General features: G+C 36.5%; 1 protein-coding gene across 1 annotated transcript; it reads right to left on the bottom strand.

Annotated features, from left to right (window-relative positions):
• Window positions 1-1094: 1094 nt before the first annotated feature.
• Window positions 1095-18074, bottom strand: LOC138151745 (short-chain dehydrogenase/reductase family 9C member 7-like). The gene is made up of 4 exons (XM_069075358.1): window positions 17590-18074; window positions 15405-15557; window positions 9013-9143; window positions 1095-1640 (listed from the first exon to the last, which is right to left on the bottom strand). Exons 1-4 carry the CDS (start codon window positions 17954-17956, stop codon window positions 1296-1298), a joined length of 996 nt encoding a protein of 331 aa, XP_068931459.1. The 5' UTR covers window positions 17957-18074; the 3' UTR covers window positions 1095-1295.
• Window positions 18075-26538: the final 8464 nt, after the last annotated feature.

The raw sequence follows: 26538 nt of genomic DNA, 5'->3' as shown, positions 1-26538 counted from the left end.
TGATTGCACATGTATTACCTATGTCAAATTATTTACCATATCAGGGAAGTAGGGAGAGAACTTTGGACTCATAATTTAAAAAAATGTTAAAAATAGTTTTTATGTGCACTTGGGAAAAATAAAATATTATCAAACACCATCCCCCATCCACATTAAAACCAAGTTCACAGCCCCCCAAGTTAAGAACTCCTCCTCTAACTAAAAATGAGCATTTCCAAATAGCAAACAAGTGTGGCTTCACAAGACTTCCAAAAAAGTCCAAAGTACAAAAAATGTTAAGAACTCCTGAGGTCTATACTGTGGTTAAAAAGGAAAAAAAAGACATAGTAAGCTCATATCAAAATGAGCAAGTCAGTTAACCTCTTTCAGGCTCAGTTTCCTCATCTGTTAATGAGGGTGGACTAGAAGGACTAAGGTCCTTTCCAGTTTCAAATCTGTGATCATATGATGGTAAAAGTCTAGAAAACTGTTAAATAAAGCATGAAGTTTAGTAGGGATAAAAATACTTGAGTTCAACAAAACAACTTCACAAGTCCTAGGGTCAGCTGGGGGAGGGGTGTAGAGTTAGCAGTTGTATAGGAAATATCTAGGGATTTGGGTGGACTGCCAGCTCCATGTGAGTACATATAGGGGTCCCAAAAGCTAATGCTATCATTGATCACACTAAGAAAAGCATACCTTCCAGAAATATTCCAGGTGATAATGTACCACTGCATTCTGTCCAAGTCAGACCAAATGTGAAGTCCTATGGTTGGTTCTGAGCACCATGGTTTTTTGTTATTGTTGTTTGCTTTTTGGAGGTGGAAGGGCAGGGCAATTAGGGCTAAGTGACTTGCACAAGGTCACATGGCTACTAAGTGTTAAGTGTCTGAGGCTGCATTTGAACTCAGGTCCTCCTGACTCCAGGGCCAGTGCTCTATTCACTGTGCCACCTAGCCACCCCAGAGCACCATGTTTTAAGAGAGCCAGTAGTAAGCTAGAAAAGGTCCAGAGAGAAGCAACCAGAATGGTAGACGAACAGTAATAATCCATGCCATACATTGATTGAAGTTACTTGACTTGTTTAGGCTGGATAAAAAGATCATGTGACTATATAACACAATGAAAATTCTTTTATTTTAATTAAATGTGTGGTCATAAGTTTGTTCATTTTTCAAAAGCTGGACAAAACTTCTGAGCTCTAAATAAACAGTATTTTCATATTCATGACTTTAACAATTTAAAAATATTTTTTCAGGTATAATATGATTTTTTTGGTGTTTTTCTATAATTGCCATGATATTTTTAAATATTTCTTATTCTTTAAGAATTATTTTTATACAGGAAAGAAAGAAATCTATTACAGATGCTGGTAAGTAGTAAAAAGCATAAACCAAACATTTTTCTTCAAAAGTAGCAACCAAATATCTTCTTTTTGGTTGTTGATTCAGTAATGCGTCAAGTATAGCATCAATAACTTCTTTTGAGTCATGCCTTCCCCTTTTTAGAACTTTATTCACGTTGTTAGCAAATAATTGTACATATTCTTTACTATAGCTTGTTTTAGTTTCTTCATCAAATTTATTCCAGTATTCTTCCACACTACATAGTTTCACAATATTAGTGGCAGGAGCATAGTTTCCTGGTTCAATAAGAGAAACCTGAAAGATAGAATTAGGAAATTCAAATTTTGTGAAGCTAATCAAGCACACAATCTTTCATCCCTATCCTCTCTTCTATATGAAGGGACTGGGCTCTTGTGAGAATAAACAAGAGTTTACTGCTTTTCTCAATACAATAGATTCTACTCTATGATACATTTTTTTTCAGACTTATTACTGGGCAATGTTCAAATGAAGGATATACTAAAACTATGCTAATGGTTTCAAATATTTACTCTGTTTGAGGCAAATGCATAGGAACTATTTTAAAGATTGGAAAAGTGACTCCAGAGAGGTAATTATTAGAATTTTCCGAAGACCACATTTTCACATATCTGGCCAAGATGGCTACCTTAATGGAAGATGACTCCCTCCCCCCACTTCATTATATCTACCCATTCAAAAGTTGAAATTCACACCAGATGAAGTAATTATTAAGAAATTAAATGAGAAACTATAATAAGTCACTTCTTCCAACTCATAATTGCATAAAAGACCCCTAGAACCAGAATATTTTATATCAAAATTATAAAATTGAAAAATTTTGAAACACTTAAGATTTCTGAACTTAATCATCATCAACTATGATTCTATAGGACCTCTGATAAAGTATATGACCCACTTCCTGACAGAGAATGGACTAAATATATAGATTTTGTTCAGTTTTTTAGTCATATCTGACTTGCGATGCAATTTGGGTTTTTCTCAGTGAAGATACTGAAGAAGTTTGACATTCCTTTCTCCAGCTCGTGTTTTAAATGAGGAACTGAGGCAAACAGGATCCAGTGACTTGCCTAGGGTCACACAGCTAAGTAAGTATCTGAAGCTGGATCTGAACTCAGGTCCTCCTGACTCCATGCTTGGCACTCTATCCACTGTGCCACTGTAATGGTAATGGGAATTTGATGATCTTCTTTGCCTCTTAATAAGCCTAGAGCAATTTGAAGACCTTCTCTGCTTTGAAAACAAACTCTGCCCCAAAATAGACTGAATGTAGTCACATGGAGCCTGTAGTGGGAGGAGTTTACTGAAGGGTGGAACAGAGCTCACAGGAAGCTGGGAGTCAGAGCCAGAGAGATGGTGGGAGAGAGAGGAGCTCAGGCAAGGAGATAGGTTTGTGAGTAAATATTGATCTTATATTGGTTTGCGGGAAGGCTAAAGGATGGTGTCACTCTCTGCTATATTGTGGTGCATTAACTTCTAAGTTGCTTTGTTGGATTTGGTTTCCTGATGTTGAGATTTGGCTTCCTGGTGTCTGAATAAATGCTTTGCTTCTGTCTTCTATTTGGAGAGTTTGTTATATTTTGTGATCAAGCACCATGCGAGAATATTTATAGTCATGGTTGGTATATTTATCATGGGCACTGTAAATATTGCATTAGCACTACAGCCACCTAGCTGCCCAAATATACAGAATTAGACACATTTTCTTACTTGTCAATATGAATATTTGTTTTGCTTAACTATACATGCATTTACTAAAATGATTATGTTTTCATTTTTTCCAGTGGGGTTAGTTGGTAGGGAGTTAGTTAGTTAGTTGGTAAGGGAGAAAAAAAATACATATGTAATCTTCTTTAGGAAAAAAAAAAACATACAAAATTTTAAAGCCAGCCTGAAGACCATGGCCAATAGGAAAGGGAAATGACAGAAGAGCCAATACCAGTGAAAACAACCAAGATGGCAGCCTCCCAAAGTAAATAGAGAAGGATGAGAGCCTCTCATAGCCTCCAAATTCTATGTCCAGAGGCATCAAAAGGAGAGGCCACCTTTAAGAAAGCCCGGTGTGATCACACAGCTCCAACATATTCAGAAGCCCAAGGTAGGGACCTTGCAAGTCCTAGGAGGCCTATGCTCAGATTTAGTTGTCTCAGGCATCAAGAGGCTCCAAAGCCCCTCGTACTCTATCTTGAAATGCCAAAGTGGACCATGAAGATGCCGCACTCTGAACCTCAAAAATTCTAACTACAGGAAGAAGAGATCAATGCGGCACCCAAGGCAACCTTGGGCAAGGCCAAACAAAGCCATAGCTATCACTCAAAATAATAACAGTAGATGAATTCTGACCCTATCACAAAGCCCCAGTCCAGGAATTAAAGATGGATAGATAAGTAAACCAAAGAAGACACAAACTAGTACCAAAAATATTATAGATGTAGACATACTCCTAAAAGGAATATAATTTCAAAACAAATGCAAACAGATACTTGACTGTCTCTAGAATGTCACAAGGACAATAAAGTGATGAAAAGGAAAATAAAATCTCTGCAGGAGAGAATAACTTAGAAGAAAAAGAGGTAAACTTTAACCAAGTAATGGGCTCCTTGAAAACTAGAATAGATTAAATAAATGAATGAATACATGAGATAGCAAGAGTAGTGATAATACACTATAAGCACTTAGATACTTACTAGTTGATTTGATGGAGATACAAAAAAAAAGGGAGAAAGAACATTAATAAAACACTAAAATAAAGACAAGAAAGCAAGTAGAAGTGTAGAATGGGAAAAACAATAGAATTTTGTTAGTGCTTTGTTAAATTTAATATATACTATTTTAAAGTAAACTCTCTATAAATTCTTATTTCATATACAAATTCTACACTGTTCTCTTCTCATTAGTTCCTTTCCCCTTATCATATCACCGATTGTGCCCTGCTAAGGCTTAGTCTTAGATCACTCTCACCCTTTACACCGCCTTTAATTACTACATAGGCGCAGCTGAACAAAGGTGGAGAAAATCAACCATTTTGAGTTCACTGCAAATTTATACTATCCAACCTACTTGGGCCTTCACTGCTGCTAGGCAATGCTTCTACACTTGCCTTATCACATCATTATCCCTACTCTACATAGCAGCTCTTCCAAGCATTTTCTTCCTCAAATCCTTTCATGAATCATCCCTCCCTCTCTTCTCAGCTGACAACCTTGCCTATTTTAAAGAAAAAATATGAGAACATTCACCACAAGCTCCCTTTTCTCCCCTCGTTCTCATCTCACATAATTCAGATGCCTAAAAAAGTTATCATTACTAGAACAGTTAGGAGGATTCTGCATAGAAAGAAGGTGTGGGAATGATTGGACTACATTGGGTGATATAAAAAAAAAAAGACAAGCAAGAAAGAGAAATCCCCTAAGAAAAGGGGGAAGGGATGAAGAATGGAAAAAGTCATCTCATATAAAAGGGGTGCACAAGGAAAAACTTTTACAGTGGAGGAAAAAATGGTGGGTCAGGATGGGCAAAGCTTCAATCACACTCACATCTAATTTTTTTTTAATTGGGAAGAAAGATAAATAGATACTCAACTGATAGTAGAAATAAAAAAGGATTAAGATATTGATCACAGGAAGATCCCTTTTGATTATTCTAAGAGTATGATTGAGATGAGTGATCAAAGGAGTTAAGTATTATGTAATTATTGTTTTATTTGTTGAAATAGAATGTCAAATCCTAATCTATAATTTAACATATTGTGGACTTTTTTTCTTCTTCAAAAGGACTATAAATCAAATTGTATTGGGTTTGTGAGATATGTGAGAGGACATTGATGGACTATGTCAATTTGAATATTTCTTTTTAAAAATTAGAGATGTTTAGATTTAGAATGATGTTAAGTTAATCAATATGTTTCTGGAAGACTTGTGACCAAAACACAGGGTATTCATATCTTTTCTTTAACATTGGTATCCTTTATGGATTATTTCTTCCATGTGAAAAATATCCAACTAGAAATTAATACAGAGCATAATTATTGATGTTAGCATTTTATATTAAATCACAATACATATGTTGATTAGGTTAATTTTGAGTTATAAGAAGTTACTCCTTTGCGACTCTCTTTTTTGGTGACATTCAGAAAGGGCATTGATGTGTTGTTTTTGTGTCTCAGAGGATTTTTCTGAAGCACTGAATAGCTAGGACTGATGGGATGATTCTTCATTATCCCCTCAAGATTTGACTGTGTTCCTTCCTAAAGAGTTCCAAAGAATCAGCCACCTGAACAAGTATGGAGCCAGAGAGGAGTCTGTTCTATGAACCAATGTGGGTTTACAATTTGTGGGGTAAAATGTTTCACATGTATAGACCCTAAACCCCTTAGTATAGGACCCTGAAACCTTAGAGGGGCAGCATCCAGTTGTTTCCTCTCTCTAATTTGCATTCCAGACTAATTTTCCTATGTAAATAGAAAAACTGTTGGGGAAGCTAAGTGGAGAAGTGAATAGAGCATCAGCTCTGGAGTCAGAAAGACCTAAGTTCAAATCTGACCTCAGACACTTAACACTTACTAGCCGTGTAACCTTAGAAACAAACCACTTAACCCTAATTGCCCTGCCTTCCACCCTGCAAAAAAAAAAAGGGAAAAAAATAGATGTCCATTTTTAAAGTAGAGGTGTTCAGGCATGCTGGAGAACATAATTTTAATTGTGAAATTATTTTATAAGTAGAAAAATCCAGGGAGGCAGAGCAAAGATGACAGAGTAAAAGCAGGAAGCTACTTAAATTCCCACTCCAATCACCTCCAACACCTGTAAAAATGACTCTAAACAAATTTTAGAGCTACAGAACCCACAAAGTGACAGAGAGAAACAAATCTCCCACTGAAGGCAGCCCAACCAGCCAACAGAAAAGGTCTATCACAGCATACTGGGAGTGAGTACAGCCCTGTGTGAACCACACAATCCTTGCCCCTGGGTGGCCCTGACCAGTGGCAGCTGGAAAAGACTTCAAGAGAGTGAATCTCAGCAGCTATGGTGGTTTCCAGACTTCTCAAACCATAAATGCCAAAGATAAAGTAAAAGGTCAGTGGGGAACTCTGTTGGAATGGGGATGGGGGGTGGGGGTGGGAGAGTGCTGTCTTGCCCCTGCCCTGGGGGTGAGAAATGGCAGAGGTGTGGAGGCTGTGCAGCTGCTGCATGGCTGCCTCAGGAGCTCCTAGCCTGCAGATCACAGGAGTACCAAGCAACCATTCAGAGGGTAATCATTCTTTCTTTAACCTGCTTGGATCTTGATCATGGATCACTTGACCATGGGTGGTGGTTCTGGGGTGTGTGGCCAGGTGCCAGAACTTGTGGGGGCTGTAGAAAAGGCACCCCCCTAATAGCTCTGGCAACTGCAAAAACCACAGCAATTTGGGACACAGCTCTCTCCATTCTGGAAGCAGAGTTCTACCGTGGCAAAGACCTCAAAAGTCAAGTAATTGGCTGGCAATGTGAGCAAGCAGAGGAAGCACAAACAGACCATAAAATCCTTTTTGGGGGACAAAAAGGATCAAGGCATGGAGAGGGAGGAAGACAGCAAAGTCAGAACCCCTGCATCAAAAGCCTCCAAGAAAAATATGAACTGCTTATAGGCCATGGAGGTACTTAAGAAGGATTTTGAAAATCAAGTAAGAGAAGTGGAGGAAAAACTGGTAAGAGAAATGAGAATGATGCAAGAAAATCATGAAAAGAAAGTCAACATCCTGCTAAAGGAAACCCAAAAATACACTGAAAAAATAACACCTTAAAAATAGATTAACTTAAATGGCAAAAGAGACCCAAAAAGCCAGTGAGGAGACTAATGCCTAAAAAGCCAAATTTGCCAGATGGAAAAGGAATTTCAAAAAGTCACTGAAGAGAATAACTCCTTCAAAATTAGACTGGAGCAATTAGAAGCTAATGACTTTATGAGAAATCAAGATACTATAAACAGATCCAAACAAATGAAAAAAAATAGAAGGCAATGTGAAATATCTCATTGGAAAAACTACTGACCTGGAAAATAGATCTAGGAGAGATAATTTAAAAATTATTGGACTACCTGAAAGCCATGATCAAAAACAAAACCTAGACACCATCTTTCAAGAAATTATCAAGCAAAATTGCCCTGATATTCTAGAACCAGAGGGCAAAATAGAAATTGAAATAATTCACTGACCTCCTCTTGAAAAAGATCCCCCCAAAAAAACTCCTGGGAATATTATAGACAAATTGCAGAGTTCCCAGGTCAAGTAGAAAATACTGTAAGTGTTCAGGAAGAAACAATTTGAGTACTGTGGAAACACAATCAGGATAACACAAGACCTAGTATCTTTTACATTAAGGGATCAAAGGGCTTGGAATATGATATTCCAGAGGGCAAAGGAGCTAGGACTAAAACCAAGAATCATCTACCCAGCAAAACTGAGTATGATGCTACAGGGAAAAATATGGTCATTCAATGAAATAGAGGATTTTCAAGCATTTTTTATGAAAAAACCAGAGCTGGACAGCAAATTTGACTTTCAAATACAAGTAGCAAGAGAAGCATGAGAAGGTAAACAGGAAAAAGAAATCATAAGAAACTTATTAAAGTCGAACTACTTACATTCCTACATGGAAAAATAATAATTATAACTCATAAGATTTTTCTCAGTAGGAGGATAGTTGAAGGGAATATATATGTATATATACATTTACATATATGTATACATACATTTACATGTATGTATAGGAGGTTATATGTGTATATAAATATATATGTAAGTGTGGGCATATGTATGTTCATGTATACATAGAGGGCACAGTATGAGTTGAATATGAAAGGATGATATCTAAAAAATAAAATTAAGATGTGAGAAAGGAATTTATTGGGAGAAGGAGAAAGGGAGAGATAGATTAGGGTAAATTATCTTATATAAAAGAGGTAAGAGAAAATTGTTAAAATGGAGGGGAAGAGCAGGAAGGTGAAAGGGAATGGGACAACCTTATTTTTATTGAATTTGGCTTAAGGAGGGAATATCATACACACTCAATTGGGTATCTTACCCTACAGGAAAATAAGGGGGTAGGGGATAAGAGGAGGGATGATAGAAGGGAGGGCAGATTGGAGGAGAGGGTAGTTAGAAGTAACATTTTTGAAAAGGGATAGTGTCAAAGTAGAAAATTAGAATAAGTGGGGAGCAGGATAGGATCATGGGAAATATAGTTAGTCTTTCACAATATAACAACTATGGAAATGATTTGGGTAACTATACATGTATAACCTATATTGAATTGCTTATCTTCCCAGTGGTGGTGGGTGAGGAGGGAAGAAGGGAAAAAATCTGGAACTCAGAGTTTTAAAAACAAATGTTTAAAAAAAATTGTTTTTTACATGCAACTGGAAATAAGATATATAGGCACTGGTATATAGAAATCCATCTTACCCTACTAGAAAGTTAGGGGTAGGATGGGGGAGGATATAAGAGAGAACAGATTGGGGAAAGGGGTACTTAGTAGGCTTGCTGTTTTGGGGTAGGGGTAGGGGAAGGACAAGGAGAAAAATTATAACTCAAAATCTTGTGGAAATGAATGTTGAAAACCAAAAATAACTAAATTGAAATAAAAAAAGAAAAATTCATAAAATAACTTACCTTAACTCCAAATTTCTTTAGTTCATGACTTAACATATCACCATATTTTTCTACTGCAATTTTTGATAAAGAATAGGTGGCATTTCTTAATCCTATGAATGCACCCGTACTAGATAGGAAGACTAAACGTCCTAAAAGAAAGAAAGATCACATGTATTATAAACAAGTCAAGAAATTTACCAAGTGCTTGTTATGGGCAGGCTACTACATTGCTCATTGTGAAGAACTTCAAAGAGATATACAGCATGTGCCAGCCTTTCAGAAAGCTTATAATACATCTAGAATAATAAGAATATTAATAAAAGTTATTTTCATATATTTTATTAAATAAACAAAAGATACAAATATATGATTCAAGTATAGAATAATTTAGAAAGGTATATAGTAAGGGTTAAAGTTTAAGACAGACAAATAAATATTCCTTATTTTTCTATCACTGTTATCACCGAAGATCAGCCAATCTTGGGACTCAGGGCCAATTCATTTTATCTTGGTGCAGAAAATTGTTCATATATTTGATTGATATTCATGAGTTATGCACTACACTATGGGAGATCTATTACTTAAGCATTCCTTATAAGAACTATAGCAGGACACCATATTTGGCCCTCTGTTACTTAAAGAAGATGATGTATAGGTGAGGCTACCTGTGTGTTTTTTTCTACACTATGCTGGTCCAAGCTGACATCTTGTGGACTGGCTGGTAGTAGCAAAATCAAATGAATAATAGGGCACAGGAAATTTCATAGCACAGTTGGGGTGCTATGAAAGTGTACCCAAATTCTTTCTGTGCTATGTTCAAGACCTAAATATTAGAGTCCTTCCAACAAAGAAATTCTAGGAAAGGGAATGTCCACTCTGGCATTTTTTTCAAGATTTATTCCCAATCACATTCATTAAAGTGCTCATTGGATTTGGAGACAGCAGCAGAATAAGGAAAAAAATATATATCTCCATGGTTTTATTAACACAAATGATTTGACTAGAAAGGTCAGAGGTGACAAATTGCCTATGCCTTGGCTGATAGTAATGTTATGTTTGGATTTCACATCACATTTGGATTATTTCACATAAAATAATCTCCTAAATAATTTATTTATTGTATGCTTTATTAACTTCCAAGGGGATTTGAAGCAATCTACAAGGTTACAAGTCTATAGTCTACAAGTCTACATAATAGGAAATAGCCTAATTATGGATTTACAAAAAAGAGCAGAAGGAATAAATACTCCTTGTTGTTCAGTCATTTCAGTCATGTCCAACTTTTCATGACCCCATTTGGGGTTTCCTTGGCAAAGATACTTGAATAGTTTGTCATTTTCTTCTCTAGCTAATTTTACAGATGAGGAAACGGAGGCAAGCAGGGTTAAATGACTTGCCTCAGGGTCACACAACTACTAAGTGTCTGAGGTCAGATCTGAACTCAGGAGGATGGGTCTTTCTGACTCTAGGTCTGGCGCTTTCCCCACTACACCATCCACATGCCCTATAGACATTACAAAGCATTGGAGATGAACTAATTAGAAGTAGGACCCATATTTGGACCTATGTTTCCTGAAAGGTAAGGAGCCCAACTGTTTATCTGGATTACTTTGAGTTAAAGAACAAAAACAACATCAAAATCCAGAAACCACAACCAGGAACAATGTTATCCTCTTAAAATAAGATGTTCATCTTCCTATTTCCTAGAGTAAGAAGACAAATCTAATTCTCTAAATAATTGTGTCAAAGGGTTTACTGCAGTAACAAATTAGGGAAAAAAAAGTTTTCCTGGAATGTTTTTGCTTCTTCCACAAAATCATTGCATAATTTTTCAATTACAATTTTAGCAGTGGTGTTTTTATGGCAGCATAAAAACATTAGCATCCCAGGAACAGATATTAAGGTGATGCAATTTGTGATAAATGGTCAAAGGATATGAACAGGCAGTTTTCAGAGGAAGAGATTAAAGCTATCCCCAGTCATATAAAAATGCTCTAAATCACAACTCTGAGGTCCCACATCACACCTATCAGACTAGTTAACAAGACAAAACAGGAAAACAATAAGTGTTGGAGATGTGGGGAAATTGAAACACTAATGCATTGTTGGTGGAGTTGTCAATTAAGCCAACCATTCTGGAGAGCACTTTGGAACTATGCCCAAAGGGATATAAAACTTTGCATACTCTTTGATCCAGCAATACCACTTTTAGGTCTCTATCCCAAAGGGATCATAAAAATGGGAAAAGGACCCACATGTACCAAAATATTTATAGCAGCTCTCTTTGTGGTGGCTAAGAATTGAAATTTAGGGGGTGTCCATCAATTGGTTCAAATGGTTTAACACGTTGTGGTATATGAATGAATTGGAATACTATTGTGCTATAAGAAATGATGAGCAGATAGATTTCAGAAAAACCTGGAAATATTTACATGAACTGATGTTGAGTGAAGTGAGCAGAGCCAGGAGAACATAGTACACAGTAACAGACTTAGCTCTTTTCAGCAATACAATAATCTAAGACAATTCCAAAAGACTCAGGATGGATAATGCTATCCACATTCAGAGAAAGAAATATGGAGTCTGAATGTATATCAAAGTATGTTATTTTCTCCTTTTTTTCTTTTCTTGTGGTACTCTTTTTTTATGATTCTTTTTTCACAACATGACTAATACAGAAATATGTTTAACATGATTGTATGTGTATAACCTAGATCAGATCACTTAACTTCTCAGGGAGGGAGAAGGTAGGAAGGAAGGGAGAAAAATTTGGAACTTAAAATTTAAAACTATCTTTAATGTAATTGGGGAAAAATAAAGTACTATTGAGGCAAAAAAAAATTAGAATAGAGTCCCACTTTCTCTCCCTCCTTTTCCCCTCCTTGGGAAGGCAAGCAATTTGATATAGGTTATACATGTGCAGTCATACAAAATATTTTTTTCACAATTAGGAAGAAAGGTCAATACAGCAGATGCTTTCTCTTCATATAAGAGGATTAATAACCAATGGATAGTTGTAGTTTAAAAACAATTCAAGTTACCAGACTTGCATTATCCAGCTGCCCATAACAGATTAGGAACTGTTAGTTTCAAATTGATTCTAAATATCTCCCTTCCTCCTATTATCTTTTTGAAAAAGTCCTGTAAAACTCAGTGCCATATTTGGTTTGTATACTGATTCAACTACTTTTCATGATGAGATCTGAAAATTCCAAAGGGAAATTGTCTCTTATGTAGTTGATGTTCCAGGGTAATAGCTGGAGGATCTTGATTCCTTGTTTTCTGACTGAACTGACATTTATGTGATACTTCAATATTTTTATAGAGCTTTTTGACCACCTGTTATGTTCCAGATCTCCAAGGAGTACTCAGAAATGGGATAGCCCAAAGTCAAAGACAATAGTTAAAAATCTAAATAATCAAATCTCAGATACTATAAAACAACGCAAGCACACATATACACAAAGTAACGAGCAAACAAACATAAAAAGGAAAAAAAAAAGACCAGCATTTTGTTTCTGGTGGGATCAGAGAAAGTCTTATGCTGTGATTTTATCCATTTAGTAAACTCCCAGTATATCTCCACTGTCTCCACTGATGCAGACCAGTAATAGTTTGGCAACTTATAATCTTAGGAGTTGTCTGGGACCTTGAGAGGTTAGGGAATCTGCCTATGGTCATAAAGCTAGTATATGTGTATGAGAAAGGTTTTGAACTCTTCAAAGCCTTAAGTTCACCACCATGCTATAGACCTGTAAATAACAACTTTGGCATCTAGGGAAAGTGACATTACTTAATACTGTAATTCATGATCAACTGATAAATTAACCAGCATTTATTGAGCACATGCACTGTGTTAGACATGGGATATAAAGACAAAATGAAGGAGTCATTGCTGTCAAGGTATTTTTATGTGAAAATAATACAAGAAATAATTTTTAAAAATTCAGTTCAGTAGACAAGAGAGTCCCTTAGTGAGTTCAGGGTTGTACTGGAGCCATCTCTAATCAGCTTGGGAAAGCCAAATGTTAAATTTTCAATGTGAGAAGTTCAGTAATTCAGAAATCAGCAATCTGCATAAATCAGCTCTTGATCTATTGCTCTATCTAGACTTGTGTTAATAATGCACATAAAAAGTGCCTCTATGATCTTTTGAAACTTTTACAGTAGTAGTATAGTAAATGACATTTAAAATATACTATTATCATAAAAGTATTAATATTAAATTAATATTAGCATTAATAATCAATTAGTAAATTAATATTAGTATTAATAGTTAATTAGTAAATTAATATTAAAATTTTTTATTAAAATATACTATTTTGTTGCAGTACTGGTTGGGCATTTTATTTCATGTTAATAAATCACAATTAAATATCTTTTAAAAAGTATGTGTCCATATACCCCTCTTTATCCTCCTGTATTACTCTATAAAAATTACTTGAGCTCAACAGGAATGTTCCAGAGAATGAAGTCAGAACCAGATTGTGGAGACCTGGTGACTATGGGCTAATAACACATAATGACAATAACAACAACAGGTATTTATATACCACTTTATCATTTGCAAAGTGCTTTCCACCAATTATCTCATTTGATCATGACAACTTTCCTAATGATGTTCATACATATATCAATATTTTTAATGACACGAGTGATCTGGTAGCTTCATTTTTTTTTTTTAAAGCAATTGGGGTTAAGAAACTCGCTCAAGGTTACACGGCTAGTTATTTCTGAATGTGGTGCTAAGTATCAGAGCTCAGATTCGATCCCAGGTCATCCTGACTCTGGGGCCGGTGCTCTTACTCACTGCGTCACCTGGCCACCTCTAAGCAATTGGGGTTAAGTAACTTACTCAAGGTTACACGGCCAGGTGTTTCTGGGTGGGCACTAAGTGTCTGAGACCAGATTCGATCTGTGAATGAACCCCAGGTCATCCCAACTCTGGGGCTAGTGCTCTTACTTGCTTTGCTACCTGGCCTCCCCATAGCTTCATGTTTTAATTACTTATTCTTTCTAAGGAGGTGCCAGATAGAACCAGTTTGGCATAATGTGTAGATGGCAAGTCTCAGCTGAGACATAATGGCCATGTAACCTTCAATAAGTCAACAATCCACCCAGAAACTCCATGTAAGTCTTTAGACCAGGAATTCCAAAATAATTATTGATTTGCATTGGAAGAATAACTCCCCCCTGCTTTCCCTCAGTGGTAGTTTCATAAACCAATGACATCTTAAGTCTAGGTCACAGAACTAACCAGGTGCTAAATTCCTAGCTAGTATTTTTATACCAGTTGAAGGGTTACATTTTTGGACCCTTAATTTTAATGCTCTGGGGCAGAGTTCCTATAGTGATGACCAGTCCCAGCAATGACTTCATATGCCAAAAAACCTAATCATCTTTCTACCTCAAAGATCTTGCTAGAGATGGAAGCAGCCGGGTCTACTGAAAACTGCCACTGCTTTACCTCTAATGTACATTCATTTTTTTTAAAGATCTAACTCAAGAATCACCTTTTAAAGCAACCATCTATTATCACCTCACTCCACATTAATAATTCTCATACTTGTTATTCCACAGAATATTTGCTTGACAATACTCTGATTTATTTTACTTGGTTTGCATTGATGTATCTTTTATGATTCTCTTCCTTTTACAATATACAGGGCATCCCAAAAATCTTAGTGCAGTTTTAGGCTATTAAAGTTTAAAGCTACACCAAGACTTTTGGGACACCTATTAAGTAAAAACTCTATGAAGCCAGGGATCATGTTTCCAACTCCTTTTATATCTTTGCAGCTTTTATTAGAATATAGTACAAACTAGAAGTCCTTATGCTTGCTGAATATATACTGTAGGGGAGGGGAACCTGCGACCTAGAGGCCACATGTGCCCTCTAGGTCCTCAAGGGTGACCCTTTGACTGAATCCAAACTTCACAGAACAGTAAATAAATAAATGAATAAAAATAAAAACCTCAAACTTCTTTGAAATTTGGGTTCAGTCAAAGGGCTGCATATGTGGCCTGGAAGCTGAAGGTTTCCCACCTCTGATACACCATGTGACTATAATTTTAACTTGTTCATGTAATCAGGGGATAAGAAGCCAGAATGGCTAGTTAATTCCTAACATTCATTAATACAGTTTGTCACATATTTTTATGAACAGAAGTTCATCCAGACTAAGCTGTGAAAGGAAGTATTTTGTTTTAATGATAAAATAATTGTTAATTTATCCTTTATGTTTCTTGGTCTAAAAGAGTAAAGTCAAACATGAAAAATTGGAGACTTAAATGATTGATAATTTGCTTTTCCTATAGCATGGAATGTAAATGTTTGAAATTAACTTCTATATCATCCAAAGCCCTGACTAAGATCCATTATTTGACAATAGGGAAAATATCAGACTCACCTTGACTCTTTTTTATAAGAGGAAGAAGTTTTAAAGTTGTCCTGATAGTCCCCAGAACATTGACATCTATAACTTTTTTTAATTCATCAAAAGGTATCCATTCCATCTCCCCACACAATCCTAGACCTGCATTGTTTACTAGACCCCAGAGACCTAGAAACAAATAATATATTTTTAAGAATATCAATTATTACAGGAATGATTGAAGAGATGACCATTGTCTATCAAAATAACACTATTAGTTATATTATGACACTCTTATAAAAAGTTATACTTTCCACCTTGTTTTTATTCAAGTTTTTGAAGGAAATGTCATATGACTGAGGAAATTAAAATTATTCTGTGTCATTTGATAATTGATTTTATTCTTTAATTAACCTAATTCTGTATTACTACACCATTTTGTATAATTGCTCAAACCAATTTCTTAGTCCCTGAGTTAAGCTCCAGAACACAGCTTTTTCTCTTGGCAAAGATAGTGGAGTGGTTTGCCATTTCCTTCTCCAGCTCATTTCACAGAGGAAACTTAAGCAAACAGGGTTAAGTGACACACAGCTTAAGTTAAGTTAGGGTCACACAGCTAGTTAGTGTCTGAGACCAGATTTGAACTTAGGTCTTCTTGACCCCAAGGCTGAGTATTCTATCTGCTGAGTTACCTAGCTGTCATCTAGGCATCAGGGAGTCTGCTAACTCAGGTCTACTAAAAAGGGCTGCAAGATGCTGATAGGTCCCATAAAATAATAAACATTCATGTTAAAGAAAGGTGGTCACTACCCCCACATGGGTATGATAACCTGCTTTCTTTAAAATAACCAGTTATATTGTCCCTACCCCCATGATGCTGTCTACCCTGGAAATAGAAAATAATCAGCAGGGGGAAGGCACTAGAAGTAAGAGGAATTGGGAAAGGCTTCCTGTAGAAGATGGGTTTTGTATTTTTCTTTTCTTTTTTTTAAGCATTTGGGGTTAAGTAACTTGCTCAAGGTTACATGGCCAGGTGTTTCTGGGTGGGTGCTAAGTGTCTGAGCCTGGGATTCGATCCCCAGGTCATCCTGACACTGGAGCCCATGCTCTTACTTGCTGTGCTACCTGGTCACCCCTAATATGATGGTTTTTTTTGGAGGGGGGAAGGTAGGGCAGTTGGGGTTAAGTGACTTGCCCAAGGTCACACGGCTAGTAAGTGTTAAGTGTCTGAGGTTGGATTTGAACTCAGGTCCTCCTGACTCCAGGGCCAGTGCTCTATCTACTGCACCACCTAGCCACTCCGGTTTTGTATTTTTCTGCAACCTAAAGGAAACCAGGGAAATCAGGAGGCAAAGATGAGAAGGGAAAGCATTCTATGCATAGGGGAGAGTCAGTGAAAATGCAGCGAGTAAGAGGATTTTATTAGACAAAAATTGATCAATCAAATAGCAAACATTTAATTAAGTCACTTAATCTCTCTGTGCCTCAGTTTCCCATCTGTAAAATAAAAGACTGGGATGTGGTGATCTTGTTTTAGAAATCTTTGAGCTCTAGCATCTACCAAATTGTCTAATGTTCTTCTCCATTCTATTTGGAACCATATTGGAGGTTCATGGGAGATAGGGGGGGAGCAGGAGTGAGAGCAGATGGGGGGGGGGAGAAGAGTGGAGACAGAACGGCTTTATTCTAATTAACTTTCACTCAAAACCATTTCTGGAAAAGTTCAGTTCCTTACAGGATTGTTGTGACAAAAGTGTTGTATGTGAGTCATTAGACAAAAACACATCAAACAAGAAACATTAGGTGCCTACTTTGTGTCAGACACTATGCTAGGCACTAGCATCAAAAATATGGAACTATCCCTCCTCTGCAGGGGAGATTTAAGAGGAATGAAAGAGAACTGATATGAAAGAGGCTGAGGGAGGGAAAGAAAATTTCTAACATGTTCCACTACTCTTTTTCCCCTAGGGATAGGATGTAACTCAAAACTTTAGATTGGGAGAATTCCCAGTGGACTGTATTGATACTAAGTTGCTGTCTTAGAAACTACTCCTTTCTCCTCCACACACTTTTCTCCCTGAAGCCTGGGATTCAGACAGTAGTCTTCACTCTTACCTATAGCAAACCCTGCTTGGGTACAGAGCTACTACTCACTTTGTGAGGGTGTGCTGGGGACATGGAATGGCTGGGTGTCTGCTCTAAAGGAAGGAAAATAGTTTACCCTTTTCAGGCAATCTCTTCAGGAGGAAGTCCTTGGCATCGGCCACATCTTGATCCTGAGTTACATCGAGTTTGAAAACATGCAGACGGCAGCTATCTCCTGCCTCTCGCCTCAGACGTTGTGCTCCTTCCCCATCTGGAAAGAGGCAAGTAGCAAAAACAGTGAAACCAAGGTGAAAAAGTCTCAAGGCCAGTGAATGCCCAAAGCCAGTATCACAGCCAGTGATGAGCACTGCTTTGCCAGTCACATCAATTCTTTTCTGATGAGAGGCTACAGAGAATGCAACTTTCCTCCAGACTAGCAGTAGTAATCCCAGAAGGAGAGTTACCCAGAAGAAAATCCAGCCAGGCATTACCCCTAATGCCATAGGGACAGCAAAGAGGAAGAGATAAGATATCCAAAGATAGCTAGACTTCTCTCCCTAAGATGGATGACAACATAGAGAAATGTAACTTCCCTATGTAGTTTGCTACTAATGCTCTATGCCAACTGAAAGAACAGAGTAAGCCGTTGGTGAGCTCCTCCCCCAAATGCTGAGAGTGGAGTTGTTGTTACACTCCTGTGTTAGGAGTGGAATAGTTACACAGTAAATAAATAGACTGTGGAGATAAATCAAAGTGAAATCAGCAGATTTTCTGCAGTCACAAATATTAAATAATTTGACTAGGTTTCTCTACACCTGGACCTGGAATTGTTTGTAACTTGGCCCAAACTAGGGAGAAGAATAAATTGAATCAGGAAACATGACAACAACAATAATGCTTGCAGAATGAACAAAGAAGAAAAAGCAACAGAACTCTAAAAATGAATGGAGGTAGTGTGGAAGAATGTTGGCTCTGGAATTAGATGAAATAGGCCCAAATCTTGACTGTGTAACCCATCTGATTTTGGACAGATGGCTTCAACTCTGTTCTTCAGTTATTTCATTTGTAAAATGAGGGGTTTGAACTAGTTAATGTTTAAGACCTCTTCCAAATTTAAATCTATAATACTAAATAATACTTCCCTCCCACAAGAGGGTAAATGCAGTCCATTTACTGACACTAAAAGTCTAACTCCACTTGTAAAATAACCCCATGGAATTTTGTCAAATATTTATATGGTATTAGAAAGTGACAGAGGAAATACATGGTGAATGGTTTTATAGGATCTTTCTTTTTTTTTTTGAACAATTTGTATAATATGAATAAGGCATAAGACAAGCAATTTGTTTCCATATGTAAAAGAAATGCTAAAAATAAGACACACATGTCAAAACAAACTTAAAATGAGATTCAGTAATTTACCCTATGCTAACTGTTACAATCTACTGGGGGGTAAATACTTAACCTCATCAGAATAATCAGTTTGTAAAACTGCTAATTAGGCATGTTACCTTAATTTGGCACTGTCCAAATAAATCTTGGTTTTTGTTGGTAAAATGGTCAGACTTGGACAATTCTCTTGTTGACAGTTATAACTTCCCCTACCATGAGTCTGACCCATGACTTCTGGACCTCTTGAATTCATAAGGTTGCCTCTAAGCTTGGTCAAATCTACCCTGAGAACCATGTTCAGTCATCTACTCTGTCATATACTCAGGAAAGGAATCATAAAGCAGAAAAAGTACCCGTGAATGTAGGTGCAAAATCACCTAGTTGAATCCATGCCCCATGTTGGAATGGCATGGGGGTGATGCAATGGGGAGGAGTGGTGAGAATGAGCAAAGTCCTCTTCCCACCCCATCAGGAAGCCTAGAGACAGAGGGTACAACATACATGCCACATAGAAGAGTCACAGCCAAGAAGAGTTCAAACTGGAATCGAACTTTTCTTCTAACTGATGTTACCCTGTGCCTGCAAGTAGACCCCATTATCCTTGTGGTAAATGGGAACCAGGAAAGAAAACTGCACATGCCAAATGGGATGTCCTTTTCTCCAGCAAAAGTGAGGTGGGAGTGGCGCCTCTCCCATACTAGAGAACCCAAGAAAAACCTCATGTTTCTTATCAGATGTTAGAAAATATCCCAATTTGCCTAACTGCCAAATAGTAAAATAAATTATGACTTATCTTAGCATCAGATTAGGAGTGACACTTTTATTTTTCACATGAATTCAATTGACTTACAGCTACATTCTAATACACAAATTTTTTCTCTGATAAGTGAGGCAGGAAATAATGGTTAAATGCTTGTTCATATGCCTCTTTGATCTGAGGGAAAAAAATTCCCTTATTATTTCTTATCACCTTCTCCTCACTCCACTTGGCCAGAGTGGAATGAAGAGGAGGAGATTTTCAAACCTTTAAAAATCTTAAAACTTCTGTTCACACTTTTCAATGCAAATAGTTTATGCCTGAGACTTCTTTCCATACCCTATGGCTTAACATATTACCATCCTATAATCTATAAAATAAAAATGCTTTTTCCCTCTCTTTCTCTCTCCTTCTGCCTGTGGAAGAAGAGAGAGGGAAAGAGATAACATCATTCCAAGGAAAGTCCAGCTGCATATTAAACCTTACTGGGTGTCAAATTACTCACTCTCATGCAGAGATGCAAAAACAAAACATACAGAGAAAATGACAGGAAGAGTGCACTCGGAAATTGTTAAAGATTGTTTGCAGAAATCAGACATTATGCTTGGTCCTAGGTAAAATTTACTTGATCATTTTCTTTTTCTTTTTCCAACAAAGACAGCTGTATCACAGTGAATGGTTTGAGCCACCATGCCCAGCACTTTCATTTCTGATGTTAAACATATCATTAATATATTCCATAGAAAAAAGGCAAAAATGGAGAAAGGCAGGAGTCTCTCCTCCATAAGTCTCTTACTCCTCTGTCTCCCTGCTGTATTCCCTATAACCAAATTTACTGTCCCCTTCAGCTCTGCACATTCAAAGAATTCTTGTAATTGACTATTGGTGATAAGTAATCCTCCTTTTACTACTCTTTTTTAAAGTCTTAGATAACATTCTTAGCCTCTACTTTCCCTTTGTACCTGTCCCATTTTTTCCTGAAAGTTTTTTTTTTTTTGAAACTGGGCTAATCTTTGCTTGTTTGTATTTTCTCTAATCCCTGTCACAGACTCATGTTAGCCTGGTGAGTTAACCTCTGTAAGTTTTCAACTTAAGAGATACGCCTCCTACCTTTAGTTATGTTCTCCAGAGTACAGGAGGCCACTACTCTACTGGGAACTTTTCTTAAGTCCCTGTTTGTGGCACCATTGATGCCTACATCAAAATGGGTATAGGTTGAACCCAGAAGTGTGCAAAGATGGACACGAGCCAGGTGGGATCTATTCTGATTTATTGATCAGAGGGCAGGGTTTATATAAATAATGTAAAACAATTATCTCTTAGGTTCCTATGAGAAAATGTTTAATGTCCTTGTTCATTTATGCACATTTGTATGTTTTAATGTCCTTGTTCCCTTGCATGCATCTATGTCTGGTTCACTGCTTGGTTATCATGTTCTAAACTCCTACAAGTCAGGAAGAGATGGTGAGACAATCTTAAGACATAATATAGCCTTCATGGGGATCTGGCTTGGGAGAAATCCTGGACCAAGGTCTTCTCATATATGGACTGACTGGCCAGAAACTGGCCCTCAACACAGTTTTCCAGTGCTAAGGGCCCAGCAATCAATCTGTGCCCTGAGTTTGGCATTACAACAATCCTTTGCATTCTTTCTTGGGATGAACTCAGCCATAGCAAAATTCAAGAATTGTTTCACATAATTATTGTATTGCTTTGAACACCACCTGGTCTTCTCTGAGCTTGGACAAGCAACTGCAGGACCCATGTTCTGGTCATGAAGTCCTGTTATGAACCAAACTCACTGTTGCTGTTGCCCTTCATTGTCAGGGCTACAGTTCGCTGAGTAGTCATTGGTATATGTATTGAAATTTGCCCACACTAAAGCAGATCCCCTACTAGCAGGCACCCAGACATATGTGTCTAGTTCCCATTCTATAGAAAATAAACTCTGTCTTAGTCTCTGCACAGTTGTTCTTGCCTGATCTGTCTGTTTAGCTCTGACAGTATACAGGCCAAGAGGTTCGGTCCAGTTGACAGACCCTTGGCAGCAGAGAAGAGAAATTTCTATGAACACAAGAGAATGCAAGCCCTAGCAATTGAGAGTCAATCCATGGAGAAGAACAGAACCTGGGTGCCCAAATTAACAAAATTTCCAGAAGAGATATTTTTCTCAGAGGGAACTCTGTAAGGATTACAATAGAAAAGAAAGAAATTTTAGGCTCTGCTTTATTGGATTAATAAGAAGCCATGGCCATTTATGTCCATTACATGTATGTTTCATCATTATTATACCCTAAATTTGTGCCTACTTTTCCCACAGATTGTGGGTGTATTTGTGGGAAAGTATGCCATAATTTATGGGTAAAATATTTTGTAGCTATTCTTACTATAAACAACTTTAATACCTTTGCTAAGAGAGAACTGTGTTTGCTGACTGATATTAGTAGAAAACATACTTATGGGGGCTTATCAATTCTAGTTTTAATAATACAGATGCACAGGGTACTTTAGAGTCACTGGGAATAGTAACCCTCTGATGCCCCAACTCACAAGTTCAAGCATAAAACATAGATGTAGTCCAGAGACAGTGCTATAGAAAGAATAGAACAAAACAAAGATAAATTGATTAGATTAAGATGCAGAAACAAACAAAACCTATTAAGCATAACAAGTTGGAGAAAAGATTTTGAACTAATCATGTTACTGGGAGAGGAACAAGAAGAGACAAATGAAGAAAGAAAAAAGATAATCAAATATATACAAAAAGAAAAAAATAAATTTAAGTATAAAAGCCAATCTAGGGGGAAAGTTGACAAAAAGAAGCAGTGGGCATGGGAGGAAAAATTTACCATGGAAATGGAGTTACACTTCAGTAGCTCATGCAAAACTAATCATAGGGACAGAACATTGACTTAAAAGAGGAATGGAACTTTTTTTTAATACTGAAGAAACAAATGGGAAAATAATAAACTCAACTCCTATTACTTTATAATATAGAATATTAATATAATAAAATAGAATATAGAAAAATAGAATGAGAGAGTGGCAGAATGAATACAAAAATAGTCCCCAAAAGGGCAGCTAGGTGGCCCAAAGAATAGAGTACTAAGAATAAAGTATAAAGAATAAAGTACTCAGTAATGTTTGATGGTTAAACTCCTATACACAATGACCAGCACAGTGTCTTTCTTATAGTAGGCATGAAACAAAATTTTCATTGAATGTAAGTAATTAATATTTTTTCTTCTTGGTATATTTACTTCTTATTTACTTCCTTTCTTATTTACTTATTTCTTATTTACTTCCTTTCACTAGAAAAGAACCTTGTGGACTTCAAAGGATCAGAAAGATTTGGGACTTTCCATCTTCCCATTGGTGTCCCAACAATGTTAACAGATATATTTTCTCACCCCATATCTGAGTCCAGTTTTATTCATTAAGAGTCCATCTTCATTCCTTCCCCCCATGAGAATTAAAGGTTGTTTTATCTTTATTGAGCAACTGTAATAAAATCATTAGAGTAGAAATGGCACAAGGATATCTTGTGTCCTGACTTCATTTTGGAGTTTTAAAATCTTCCTGATACCAGGAATATCGAAAAAAAATTACATAGAAACTGGAGGGCTTTGGAGCAATTACCACTATACAGAATGAAAAACAACCTTTAGAAAAACTCACCTTTATAGCAGGGACATTTGTTTTTAAAATGAAGGAAATTTATTATATTTTAAAATGAATGTTTAATCCAAAAAGAGTTTTATTATAATACTCCCACTTTAAAGAATTGTTCCAGTTCTTGAATGAAGGATTTAAGTGTATGAGTCTTATTAGAACATAAATTGTACCATATGATTCAGCCAAAATAATTTTCCTTGTTTTCTCCCCTATCATTACAAAGACACGCTCCATCTAAATTAATTAATTATAGAGCAGAACTCTTTAAGATAGAGGCTTCTTTACAAAATGACTTCTTTTCCTTTCTTGGGTGCTCCTTTAGAAAGCATAATTTCTTTCTGTAACATTTAGGACTTTACTGTGTGGAACAGTCAAATCAGATGGCTATACACAGACTCAAAATGGTGCCTAGACATAGGAGTTAAACATATAATTAGTGAGGTGGGAAGAAATATAATCCTAGAAAACATGTCAGTCATTTCTCTTTATCATAAAGTGTACTCATCAACTTAGAGTGAAAGGGTGAATTGACATAAATTATAGAAGGATTCAAGCAAAAATAAAAATTTGACTTTTTTGCTGAATTACGTAGATACTTTGAACCACAACATCCAACTATATTAAATTATCAGGATATTTTGGTGTCCAAATAGTTGTTTCATTTTTCCATTTCCCATTATGTATATTGCCCCTACCTTCTTTTCTTTTCTTTTTTTTTTTTTTTTTGCTGTTTGGAGGGGGGAGGACGGGGCAATTGGGGTTAAGTGACTTGCCTATGGTCACACAGCCAGTAAGTGTTAAGTGTCTGAGGCCAAATTTGAACTCAGGTCCTCCTGACTCCAGGGCTGGTGCTCTATTCACTGCACCATGTAGCTGGCCCCCCACCTTCTTTTCAAATAAGAAATTAAGAATATGTATACCTTCTCATTCTGTATGGACCCATAAGAACACAAGAAGAAACATAAATTCATGATAGAAATAACTGGACTGTATTTATAACTTCAGAACTTCTATTTTCATTTTGTTCAATTGATGTTAGATAGTGTGATCACAGACACTTAAAATGTAGCAATTATAGGGCAATCATCTTCAATTTATGACTTATTGGTAATTCATCTCTACTTTTTCCATAGCCTGCCTCAGTCAATTAATTAATTAAGCACTGAAAGTAATTCTAGTATCCATTTATCCTGAATTAATGTCAAGTCAATGGGAAAAATTTTGTCTGTTCCAACTAACCATGAGAGAAGAGTAATATTATCCTTTATCCCATTGATTAATTCTTAATTCAAAATAGATAGTATATTTGCTAAAAATGAATAAGGCATACAACCCATCTATTTGACCCTCTCCATACTCAAGAATTGAAATAAGTAAGAAGAGTAAAGCAGAAGGACTAGAAGAATTGTGGCACAATAAATCTCAACATAGATTATGATTTCACAGGGGTAGGGACCATGTCTTATTTAAACTGTGTATATCCCTGAGCACCAAGCACAGTGTTCTGAACAAGTACTTAAATATTTCCTGAATGGACAAATATTAGGCAGTGCTAAATGCTCAGTGAGAGTGTCAACAGAAAGGGTAAAACTGTTGTATTCATTCCAGAAAAGTAGACTCCCTAACTTCTATCTATGGTTAGTTTTATGGGAGGTTAAAGGCTTCCAAGATCATAACTTTCAAATATTATATTCAAACAGTACTCAGGAAAAGCACCAGTGTACCCCTCTGATGCCTCACAATGGTGTGGATATGGCCCTGTTTTCTTGAGTGGTTGCCCGTGGAGCACAAGATCAAATTGGTCAACCCAAATTGAAAAATATGGGTCCAGTGACAGACCAAGTATCTGCTGGCACAAAGAGTGCACTCAATCAGTATTTAGGGTCAAAGAACTGTCTGACAAACAAAAGAGATATCAGAGAGTGTTCAGTTCAATTACCTCATTTCACAAATAAGGAAAACAAGTCCAGAAGTACAAAAAATACACAGCTATTTGGACATGACCTGGTCCTTGTAGAAGTAAGGGTGTCTAAGAGATAAATTCTAGTCCTGGGAAAAAGTTTATGCACATGTTTATAAATATATATGCACATATATACATCTACATTAATATATGTATATTTATTTATATTAATATGTACACACACGTATATGCCAGTTGATTTCATGCAATATACATATTATATCATGTTATGTTATAACATATACAATATATAATAATCATTAACATATTGACTAGCTTTATAAGTTTTCTATCCAACTGCATACCTTTTACAGGGATAGGCCTGTCTGCTTTATGTTTTGCTTAATATTAATAACATGGTTTCACTGAACATGGCTATCTCTCTTACTTATTTTGACATATACACAAGACACAGTGGAGGGAGACAAAATTGCCAAATTCCAGAAATGGCAAGTAAGCCAGTTTGACTGGAATATTAAATGAATGGAGGAGAATAATATGGAAATAAATTGCTAAAATGAAAATGGAGGCAAATTTTAATAGGCTTCAAATATCAGGCTGTGGAATTTGTGTTTTGTTTTAGAGGCCTACACAAATATTCTATTCTAATGCCTCTTCAGGTCATGAATGACCCCTGGTTTCTCAAAGGCTGTAACATCAGAGCTTTAGTTCTGTCAGGTTCCACTATGACAGAACCTACTAAAACAGGTTCTACTATGGTCCTTTCTGAGAACAAGCTCTGCTCAATAAAGAGAAAATCTTCCCAAGAGATTAACCACTAAGTGATTGATTTTTTGGCCATGAAACAAATAAAAATATAAGTGTCTTGTAGCCTCTTTCCACTTTAAAAGTCACCATGGCAGAGTAGCAGAAAGGAGACATAGGACATTAAGACTTTTTAAAGCAGTTGTTCTTAACCTTTTTTGGGGGGGTATCATGGACCCATTTGGCAAAATAATGTATTTATATACATAAAATAAAATCCACAGGAATAAAAAGGGAATTGGTCATAATGAAATACTAATTTTTTTTTAAAAGTACACAAACCGTAGGTTGAGAACCCTTAATCCATTCTGACTCTAAAATCACAGTCAAAATGGCACTGAAGAAGACAATGATGAGAAAGGCAGTTAAACTAGACCAAATAAATACAGAGGAAGTCCATATTGGAGGTATCGCAGTTCGGGAGATTGTAAAGGATCAATTTTCAAGGTATCTAAAGAAGGAGAAGATACTGAAGGGGTGTGTGTGTGTGTGTGTGTGTGTGTGTGTGTGTGTGTGTGTGTGTGTGTTGGAGG

This window comes from Petaurus breviceps, unplaced genomic scaffold (assembly GCF_028583685.1).
Source record: "Petaurus breviceps papuanus isolate PSGF00001 unplaced genomic scaffold, PetGlider_PUasm1.0 90919, whole genome shotgun sequence".
Classification (NCBI taxonomy): Eukaryota; Metazoa; Chordata; class Mammalia; order Diprotodontia; family Petauridae; genus Petaurus; species Petaurus breviceps.
The sequence above is the reverse complement of the archived record's forward strand: the minus strand, read 5'-3'. Positions and strand labels throughout refer to the sequence as shown.